We start from the raw sequence: 11,748 nt of genomic DNA on the forward strand, positions 1-11,748 counted from the left end.
AGTCTTAGGATAAGCTCACTAAGCAGTCTGGCTTTGAGAGATGATTTAAAACTGAAGTGTACTTTGGAAATCATTTGTACAAAGGACACAAAATCAAACAGAAAACAAAACTCAGTTTTCACCACCAATGGAAATGTGTTCTTTGGTCATTGGTAACATCTTACTTTAATGGGGTGTTGAATGCAAGTGAAAGCTGATATGCCAAACACAGGTTCTCTTGATTACAGCCAGCAGACCTTTGCTGTTAGGACAGTGCTGTCCCAGAGCTTGGGATGTACTGTAAATGATTTCTGACCCAGTATTTGGTAAAATGGACATGATTTTCAAGAAAAAAATGATACCAGAACAGTACCACCATCCATGAGTCTCAACCCTATGCACATATGCATTTTCTTTTATTAATTTTGTCCCTTTTTATTTCTCTTCTCATGCTCACCCTATATAGCACTGTATGTCTTTATCCATACTCTATATATGAAGACAGAAACCAGGATATTCCAAGTAGAGACAAAGAGATTAGACCACACCACATACTATTCCGATTTCAGTTCCTTTTTAACAAACCTTACTTACTATGTAGTAAAACTCTGAATGGCTGAAGATCGGATCGGGGCTTTATTTATTTTTTCTTTGCAGGTATCTACGATTGTGCAGATGTGAGAGTACCATGGCAGCTTTTAAAGGCATTTGGACAAAGGCTTTCTGGCGTTCAGTCTCTGCTGAATTCTTAGCCACTCTAATCTTCGTTCTTATTAGCCTTGGTTCAACAATCAACTGGGCATCAGACAAGGACAACCCGCCACCTGCTGACCTGGTGCTTATTTCGCTCTGTTTCGGGTTGAGCATCGCTACCATGGTGCAGTGCTTCGCTCATATCAGTGGAAGCCATATAAACCCGGCTGTCACTGCTGCCATGCTAGTAACAAGAAAGCTGAGTCTCGCCAAGGCCTTGTTTTATATACTTGCACAGTGTTTGGGTGCCATTACTGGAGCAGGGATTCTCTTCCTGGTTACACCAAGTGCTGTTCAAGGCGGTCTAGGTGTTACAACGGTAAGATGTATATCATGCTCAGACTTTCTTTTTATAATGTATATTATGCTCTTTTCATTGCAGGTTAGTATTAATTAGACTGAACTTTTTTATATTGTCCAGTATTTGTATGGTGGTGTAGTGGTTAAAACTGTTGCCTTGGACCTCCAGGGTTGTAGTTTAATTCCCACCTTGGGTCTGTGTGCATGGAATTTTCAAGGTCTCCCCGTGATTGGTTTCCTCCGGGTAGTCCACTGTCCAAAGATGTGCAAGTTAGGCTAATTGGCATTCCCAAAGTGCATGTAGTGTGTAAATGACATTGGGTGTCAATATGGCAACCCAACCCCTTAAGTAACTGCCACAGAAATGACAGAAATATCTCCAGGGTGTGAGTAGCTGTTGCCCAATGTGAGGGTTGGCACGTGGATGGACCAAAATATTAAAAAAAATACCAAGTGTCTGTATTTTTATCAAGCTCTAGAAGTGGTAAGATCATATTTAGTTCCCTAAAGCAGTTCCTACCTGCAATTAGTTCCTATATACAGTAAGTGGACATCATGCTTTTACAAGATACAAATTGCAAGCATGACTTGTTACTTTGCTAGTGTGAATGTAGCGGGATTGAGAAACACTGTTAAGTCTTTTCCTTTCATCTGTTCTTGACCAGGTGAACTCAAGTATTTCAGTGGGTCATGCCCTGGTCGTGGAGCTCCTGATCACATTTCAACTTGTCTTCACGGTGTTTGCCACCTGTGACAACAAACGCGATGATCTCAAAGGTTCAGCCAGCCTCGCCATCGGCATCGCCGTTGTCATCGGACATCTTTTTGCGGTTAGTCAAGATAAGATTTTTTTTGGGGGGGGGGGGGAATCTACAGTAAATCAACTGATCCATCTTATCAATGAGTATGGAGTACTTTATTGGGTGATTTGGTAAGGGAGTGGGATTAAAAATAATAATAATAAAATAAAAATATATATATACTCAGCAAAAAAAGAAACGTCCTCTGACTTTCAACTGTTTTTACTTTCAGTAAACTTAATGTGTAAATATTTGTATGACCACTAAAAGAGTCAACACCATAAGACATAAACTAAAAATGTTTCACAATGTGTCCCTGAATAAAGGGAGGCTCAAAATCAAAAGTACCAGTCAGTATCTGGTGTGGCCACCAGCTGCTTGAAGTACTGCAGTGCATCTCCTCCTCATGGACTGCCTATTGCGGACAGTCTGAGCACTGATGGAGGGATTGTGTGTTCCTGGTGTGACTCGGGCAGTTGTTGTGGCCATCCTGTACCTGTCACGCAGGTGTGATATTCGGATGTACCGATCCTGTGCAGGTGTTGTTACACGTGGTCTTCCACTGCGAGGATGATCAGCTGTCCTTCCTGTCTTCCTGTAGAGCTGTCTTTGGCGTCTTACAGTGGGGACATGGCAATTTATTGCCCTAGCCACATCAGCAGTCCTCATGCCTTCCTGCAGCATGCCTAATGCACGTTTACGCAGATGAGCAGGGACCCTGGACATCTTTCTTTGGGTGTTTTTCACAGTCGGTAGACAAGTCTCTTTAGTGTCCTGGTTTTGTGACCTTTAATGTCTACTTTCTGTAAGCTGTTAAGGTCTTAATGACCATTCCACAGGTGCATGTTAATTAATTGATTCTGGTTAATTGAACATGCATGGAAAACATTGTTTAAACTCTTTACAATAAAGATCTGTAACGTTATTTGGATTTTTACAACATTATTGTTGAAATACACAGTCCTGAAAAGGGAACGTTTCTTTTTTTGCTAAGTAATATATATATATATATATATATATATATATATATATATATATATATATATATATATATATATACACAGAATATACATGTATATATTAACTTTGGGGATAGATCCAGAGACAAAGAACAAAATATTTGATTAAACAGCTCTATTTCGATGTTAAAAATGTCAAACACAACTATTCTAATTGGGCAATTTCTGACGTCTCTCTGTGATTTCTGAACAGTTATTGCAACCATAACAACTGATTCCTAAATGAGTCCCAAATGTAAATTCTCTCTAGGGTCTCCCTGCCTAGCTACAGCACTATCAAACACATAGCACTATTTCTTCTTTGCTTTCAGTTTTCTTGTCTTTTCCTTTAAAAGAAAATGTTCAAACAAATTAAAACTTATACGCTCCCACTCTTAAAACCATTACTTGGATATTTAGAATGTGCTTGCCAATTAAGATACTTATGAGAAAGGAGTTAAACAGTATTGCCTGCTGGGAAACATGGTTGTCCAGCTCATTTGATTTAGCAAATGAGTTTATTTCATTACACGATCTCATCGGGGAGTTTTATAACTGCAAAGTTGCAGCTTGAGTAGAGAAGCACGAAAAAAGAGGTATTATGTTTCCGATGCAAGGAAAAACAATAAAGTATTTGTTCATTCTGTAAATCACTACTGTGTTGCATATCAGGACTCCCAGATAAGATTTGAGATCAGAACGAAAACCTTCTTACTATAACTATCCATTAGAATGCAAAAAATAAACACAACTGCCAGGGTCTTGAATGTCTAGGATGCTAATGACTTGTACTATGAAGCCACGCCTGTAACTCAAGTTGTGTACTTTTACAGATCCCCTACACTGGAGCCAGCATGAACCCTGCTCGATCTTTTGGACCTGCAGTCATTAAATTAAGCTGGGAAAGTCACTGGGTAAGAAAAGAATCTAACAAACAGCAGACACTTTGCTTGATCAGTCCTAGCACATTGAGATGCAGCGGTGGTTATGCTGAATTTATTAATTAATTGCCACCTTGACATTGTTATTGGGAGCTAAAGTTGAACCCATGAACTATCTTAGAATTTAGCCAGGGGCAGAATTATGCCATGAGGGAATGAGGGAGAAGGTACTACTAAGTGTAATCCAATAAGGTCACATATCCACGTCCCCACTGCCAGGAACAATTAATCTGATCTCTCAGTGCTCCAGGGCATTGCTACCTTTCTATCTTTCCATAAGGGTGGTAAGGCAATCAAAATGTCACTACTGATACCAGGTTACTTAAGACAAATGAAATGTTGACAGATCCTTTGCATATCCTGCTGAAGCAATAGAACAGGGGTGAACAGTTCAGTTCTTGGACAGTGGTCGCATTCCAGCTTGGGTTTTTTGTTTTGTTTTGTTATTTTGACCACAATCTCAGCCATCACACTATTCATGGATTTACAATATTCAGTAGGATAAGAGTCCCGTGCCTGTCTACATAATTGCAGGAGTAAATAAGCATTAAATCTTGTTTTATGATATATTGATCATGGTATATTTAATTCTTTTTTACCAACATCGAGAGGCTGATTTGATACCAGAGGCAATACATTGATGCCTCAAATTACAGCTTTTATTTCCATTACACCAGCACAGCTTGTTCAACTCATCAAGGGCTTAGTAAATATCAGCTGAAATAGCACTGGGACAGAGTTGCACACCCTAGCAGCACTGGGACCATAGCAATGGGACATGACCCTAGTCCAAAACCCAATTTTTGGGGCTGTTAAGTAAAGCATTATTATAATTACCCTCGTTCCTGCAGATACCAATGCATATGGAACTCTTAGTATGTTTTATGGCAAAGGCTAATCCATATTAGTCAATGTTGTCATCCCACTTTATATACCCAGTTATGATGAGAACAACACATCAAATGACTCATTGGTGCAAGAAATGTTGCAAGAACAGTTTTCTGCAAGAATGGTTTGGATCGAGACTTATTTTACTGATGTTTAGCACTTAAATCAGTGACTACGAAGTAACTTCATATGCTAATAGATTTACAAAGTAGGCTTTTTTAACAAGTCATTGGATCCTCCCCTTTCTATCAGCATTGGCGCTGCAAACTCTGAAGCTAATCCATGCTAGCTTTAGTGACCGTCCAATTTCCAAGCACTTTCTGTTTCATTCTACTAGGCCAGTTACTACAAAGTTAGAGATACACGCATGGACGATCCTAATAACTTTGTAATTTGTTAACGTGGGTATAAGGAACAGAAATGATTTCTTATGTGCGAACTTATGTGCGCCGCTATAAATAAGAACAGTGTCACATTACCCATATGTTCGTGGTGACAGATGTGACTTGGCAGCATCACTTGTTTTTAATCCAAGCTGCTACACAACTCTGTGTCAAACACAGTGCAGAATGTGTTGAGGCATGTGAAATACATTCATAACCCTGTGTGGTATTTTACGAGTGAGTAGAGTGTGTCAGGGTGTAAGCACGTAAACGCAGTAGTGCTTTTATTGAGGTAAATCCATAAATCATAATGAGGGGCCATGGCAAAGCAAAGAACATACAGTAGGTAGGAAGGGATAAAGAAGGGTAATTCATAAAGGAAAATAATGCAAACTAGACTAAACTTTAGGAAGAACTATGGAGAAAACCAACCCCAGTCTGCATGATAATTGATGGTTCTTGGCTTGCTCAAGGAGTTTTCATTGAAACGCCCATTGAATTGTCAGTAAAACTCCACCACTGTAAGAGATACACATATAGGCTATAGAAGTTCGTCTGGAGGCTCAAGAAACACAATACTTTAATGTTCTAAAGTGAACCATTTTTTAAAGATTATTGGCTCTTAATAAAAAAAAAGCCTAGTAAGAGTTACAGGAACGCACCTACTCTACGATTGAAAGATAATTAGGAAGGACTTAGAAGCAGATACTAAGGAGACGAAGTGTTGTTTAAGATGACATAATGTTATTAGATGTGCTGTCTGCCTGAAAATGCTACTGTGACTGGTTTTGAAAGTGAGTATTGGCAGAAAGTTGATCTTCCAGTTTAAGTGGCTTTAGCTTGTGAAAGAAATTATGCCATAGAGTTCACAATGAACCCAGTTCTTCCAAATGGACAAACTGAGGAACTCTATGGAATCATTTTTGTGGGGGCCAAACATTTGAAAATGAAATAGTTGATCTGTGGTTCTGTAGAATATGTAAATGTTTTTAACTTTGTAAAGGGTGCATTAGAGAAAGATCATTTTAAGGTTCCTCTAGATGGTTAAGATGAAGAACAATTGAAAGTTCAAGAGCTAAACCTTATTTGCTCTAATAATGGCATAGAAGTTAATGTAATTTATCTAGTTGAACTATGATAACACACAGATAGGACAGTCTACACTGACCCAGTGGTTTATGCTTTGGTAAGGTTCTTTGGATTGTTAATGGGTTCTAATGGTTAGGGTAATTGCTTCTAGTGGGGTCTATTGAAGCTTGTACTGTAATTGAAGCTTCTAGTTCATTTTGGATAAAATCAGGAACCCACTTAAGTACTAAATTTACCTTTGTGTAAAGGTAGTTAATGTAATGCTTGCTCTACCTTTTCTGTAGGTGTATTGGGTCGGGCCCATTCTAGGTGGAATTCTGGCAGCAGCAATGTACGAGTACCTGTACTGTCCAGATCCTGAACTGAAGAAATCCTGCAAAGAGATGTTCATGAAAGATTCTACAGGGAAATATAAAGAGGTTGAGTCTTCCATCACTCCGCATGTTGGAGAGCCAGATGATATCACGATCAGCCCTGGTTCTTCAACAGATATGGAGAAAGTGGAGAAGAAGGAGGCCTTACAGGATGTCACGGGTGATGGGTTGTCCTCTGTATGACTATCAGTCATGCTGGTGAAGGAGACCATTGTGTAACATGTCTCCATCATTGGTATACCAAGGAATTCTGCACTTTATCTAACGCTAATGAAATCATGCTTGCTAAAGGTGACTAAAAGCATGCCAGAACCCCTTTTCCAGTGTAATCAATGTAATATTATTTTTTTCTTCATTATTAGCACAGTTAATACTTCTGGGCTTCCAATAATACCTACTGTAAGCTTGTATATGAGTGTTCGGTTCAATGCAACATCAACTTTACAAGTGTGTTTATAGGCTAAAATGCAATGGTCCTATCTGGGTATGCTTAATGCTTCAAATATTGGCTGAATCGGATATGTTCTTGCTATTTTGCTATATTCCCAGGAATTCTAACAGTTCCTCAGCCTGAGCTACATTATTTAACTTGATTTCAGGTTTTTCATCTCAACACATTTTGCCTCCTCTGTTTCCAAAAAGAGAAACATACTAGTAGCCTGATTGAGTACACCTCAACCCTGACCAGGCAGTTCTTATGGGTATATGCAATGGTCATGTTACTAAATGTTCTATTTGTTCATCGATCATCACTGCTTTGTCTAATTGACGTTATCCACCCACAATTAATTATCCAAAGAGCTTCATAAAATAAAGCCCACAAATCCTGACCTACAGTAAATGGATTAATGTCACATCATGTATAGGTGATTCAGTGCTCATTAAGAAAATCACAGCACACTGCATTTACCGTAATAATAATAATGTACTGAGTTAGGGATTACGGATAGTCTTAGGCAGGTCAGCAGGACAGACCTTCAGGTTAAAAGCTTTAGTTATAATCCATAATTCTTATGATTGGGTAAAGCTGCTTTGCGACAGTGACAATTGTTAAAAGCGCTATACAAATATAATTTAATTGAATTGAATTTTATTTAGGGTTTTTTTGGTCTTTGATACTTAAACAGCTAGTTGAAACACATCATAATATGTGTTCAATGTCTCACCTACTCACTCGGCCCACCTTATGGATAATAGACTTTATAATCTGACATCAGTAACTAAATCAGCACAATACTTTAATTTACAGAATTTATTCATTTCTTATGAGTACTGAATGAATTACTATAAGTAAAACTAATACCTTATGTTGATTCTTGTGTTGGGTTGCACAGCAAAGACTGGTAAACATTTCTCATCTTTAAACACACCCACTGTACAATACAGGATATAGCATGGATGAACAAAACAGGACAACATCTAATTTGACTTCTATTGACTTTTTTCTTTACATTCATTTATTGTATTGTTGGTTCATCAAATGTGCAAGTTTTCATTACAATTCTATATTTTAAATTAAATGATATATTTAATAATACCTATATGTTAAAGTCATACCAGTACGAGATTCAAGCTTGCTTACAGAGATACGATTAGAGATACGATAGGACATTAGCCTATATGCTAAACTATTTGTGAACACTAGATTTTAATATTGATTTAGAAGGTGTCAAAAATTAACATGCCTGTGATCAGTGATGGACAAAATACACAAATCCTGTATTTAAAAGTATGTAAATGTAGAAATACACCTGGTAAAATGTTACGCAAGTAAAAGTAGATCCTCCAAATACATTTCTGTTTAAGTAAAAGTTCAAAGGTACTCACCTTTAAATGTATCAAAAGTATTAAGTTTGTAAAAGTTCATAGTAGCCTTTAAGTTATAGTAAGAAAAATGTATTTAAAAAATCTCTCTCTCCTCTTCTGATTTCAAGCACCTGCTACATGATTAAGTGTTTTACTTTAAATACTACACATCACTGTGTTTATGTAGAGCACACAATGCAGAAATGTAGGAATTTACTTAAGTAAATTACACATACATGAAAATATGTATAGTTACCTTTAAGCTCTGCTTATAAGTAATATTATTAACCTGTCACTTTATTGTTCTTATATTATTTGTGGGATGAACAAGGTGCATGTATGATACACTTTTATATGCTTCGCCATTAAGAAATTATTTAAAGATCTGTTATCATATCCATAGCAGGCCCAGAGTTCTCCATGTCTATGGACTGCAGGACCAAATACAGGTGACACATTAGTATATAATGGTATAACATGTTTCTGTGGAATATAAAGTAACACAGACTGTTATACACAATCATTACTCACCTCTATAAGCTAATCAATTGCATGTCTATGGTTCTCGAAAGTTTAATATCATTGTTGTATGATTGTAGCATAAATGTCTTTCAAACTGAATTAAAAAGTGTTATATCAGGGTGTCAAGGTGTCAATATTTCTTTATATTAATATATATTTGTTGTTGTTGTTTTGTACTAGAAAACAGAATAAGCAATGGATCATCATTCTCTTTAGGCCAATTGCAAATAAATAGAATAAAGGCTTAATGAAATTAGCTTTTTTTTCTGAAAATTTTAGGAATTATTGGAATAAAATTTTTTTTTAAAAAACACTAAAATTGACTTGTTGGGAAAAATGGACCGTGGAATGTAGCCATAACAAGTCTTACCAGATCCAAGGCTGGACAAATAAGGCTATTTTTTAATCAGTAATTAAGATTAAAATTTGGTTTCAGATATAAAATCAAGAGAATTCACGCATGTTCTCGAACATTTGAGCCCCTTTCATGTTCAAGGTCATGTCAAATACTGATGAGCGTTAAAAAGAGACAGATAGGCTGCTATTTTTTTTAGTTACATTGCAACAGTGAACAGTGAATAAAATAAAACATTAAGCTAAATAATAAATAAAGGAAAAAGAGTAAAAGTAAAAGAAACTATAACCTGAAAAGTGTCGGATTTACGTGTCTTGCTTTCTTGGCCACATTTTTTATGGTTGTATATTAACCTCTCCAGTTACATCCATCTCTTCATGTCTCTCCATCACTGTATCTTGTTAATCTACTGTACATCATGGTCCTTCTCCTTGTAGGTTCCAGCTAAATGCTTCTCTAGTAACGCTGTTCGCTGACTTCCTCAGAGTTTCACCATCTCCATATCATTTCCACTTTTTTGCTCTTCTTCAACAGTTACTGTAGCTAGATTGTTTTCCTCGACAGCTGTTTGTTGGAGATTTTCCTCAAGCATGTTTAATATATTGTTAAAGTAAACCTGCCCATGGGGGCCTTTGTTTCTGTTCAGGTTTTAGCTGCATGCATTTTGGACCCTCACTCATCATCTATAGCGCTTTATCCTGTATTCTAGGCCGCGGGGGGGGTGCCAATCAATTACTGGGCACACACATACACACACACACACATGTTCATGTCTTTGGACTTTTTAATGAAACCAGATTACCTAAAGGAAACCCACCAAGCACAAATAAAGTTCCTGAAAAGAATTCAGTGCTCAATCAACAACAACAACAAAAAAACTGAGAATAATGCAGTAGAGGAATGTAGGATTAACCTAAACTAACCTGATCAGGTCATTGGGATCAACCTAGACTTCCTGGAATAATAGGACACTGATCAAACCTCTGTTCATTATAGACAACATCGGTTTGATCAGTGTCCTTTCATTCCAGGAAGTCCAGGTTGATCCCAATGACCTGATCAGGTTTGTTCAGTTTGTTGGCATCGCCTGATTTAGGGCTACAGTGAAAAACATGGGTTTCATCACAACCAACTGGTGGAGCTTATGTAGCATTTAATGACTTTGATCTTATTCGAATATGTCTGAAAAAAAAAAAAACTCAAAGAAAGATGCAAGAATGAACCACCAGGTGGCAGTATAGACTACATGCTGTTTAAGTGTTTGTGTGTGCGTGAGTGTGGGTGTGTAAAAGCGAGCAAGAGGGAGAGTTTTGTATTGTCCAGCAGAGGACACTGCAGGGTTTTAAACTAACACCCGTTCCCCCTGATTATCCGTCACTCCTCCCTTACATCAGTGTCACAGACCTCCTGGTTGGTCTCTTTCTTTCCCGTTGTGACTTTTCTCTGTATAAATGGCACGCGACGCATAGTCTCTACCCTCTACCCTCTCACCTCTCAGCCCCTGCAATCGGATTCTTACCCAAGCTCAAGTCAATCATCTTTATTAGGATTGTAAATGAGGACATCAATCTGAGAAGATGTCAATATTCCTCATTGTGTATACAACACCGGGGGGGTGTGTGTAGGGGGGAGTGGGGGCGGGGGGGGTCGGGGGCGAAGGTGGTGGTGGGGGGTTTAACCTTACGGCACATTTATCAAACAAGGACGAGGCAGACTTCTCGCTGTGCCGCACATTTCAGCATGAGCCACTAATCATGCAATCCACCATTAGCACAACTTGGAAAATAAATGAGCAGCAGAAACTAAGTTTAAGGAAGTGTGTGTGTGTGTGTGTGTGTGTGTGTGAGCACAGTGGTTAAGGTTCTAATGTGTAGGAAGGGTGTGAGATCGGGTGAACTCTTGAACCAGAATTGTTTTTTAGCCGAAGGCGGTAAAAGTACTTAAGTAAGAGTGCAATTAATCATTGCGAATAAATCCTCTGGTGATTGCTGAAGGATTCAGCTTCAAGTTTTAGTTAAGTTACAGTTAAAAACTCTGCAAGAAATGTTAAATGTGCAAAGAAACATGGAATTGCTTCATTCCTCATCTCGCAAATGTTAGCTAATGTGCTAATAATACTAATGATACACTCTAGATGAATGTCTTTGCCAGGAATTCACATTTAGATTTTAAAGCTTATGATTTTACCGACGAATAAGAAGGGAAAATTTCTCATGATTGAAGCCATAAAACCGATTGACTTTTATAGAAGACTTCAACCACAGTGCGGTGATGAGACGGTTGGCCGCAGTAAAACATTTTCATGGTGCAAACATTTTAAAGCAGGCTCATAGGTGGCTCAGAGCCCACTGCGGTCGTTCCTGTGGACCGTCTGATTCCTGAAGATCGATGGATAGCTTGCGAAAGAGTTGCATCTGTGTGTTGGAACCATCATGTCTTGGACATTACATAAACTCAGCTGGGAGTTATTGCCACCTCCCACATAAAGTCCTGCCCTCGCTCCAAGCCATTCCTACATGTACCTGTATGGAGTTCCTGGGAGGCCAGTGTTTCAGATGTG

At 38.1% G+C, this 11,748-nt stretch overlaps 1 protein-coding gene across 1 annotated transcript; it reads left to right on the forward strand.

Annotated features, from left to right (window-relative positions):
* Window positions 1-642: 642 nt before the first annotated feature.
* On the forward strand, window positions 643-7,357 carry LOC128529774 (aquaporin-4-like). The gene is made up of 4 exons (XM_053503291.1): window positions 643-1,051; window positions 1,698-1,862; window positions 3,664-3,744; window positions 6,416-7,357. Exons 1-4 carry the CDS (start codon window positions 668-670, stop codon window positions 6,686-6,688), a joined length of 903 nt encoding a protein of 300 aa, XP_053359266.1. The 5' UTR covers window positions 643-667; the 3' UTR covers window positions 6,689-7,357.
* Window positions 7,358-11,748: the final 4,391 nt, after the last annotated feature.

The sequence above is a fragment of the Clarias gariepinus genome, chromosome 1, assembly GCF_024256425.1.
Source record: "Clarias gariepinus isolate MV-2021 ecotype Netherlands chromosome 1, CGAR_prim_01v2, whole genome shotgun sequence".
In the NCBI taxonomy this organism is placed as follows: Eukaryota; Metazoa; Chordata; class Actinopteri; order Siluriformes; family Clariidae; genus Clarias; species Clarias gariepinus.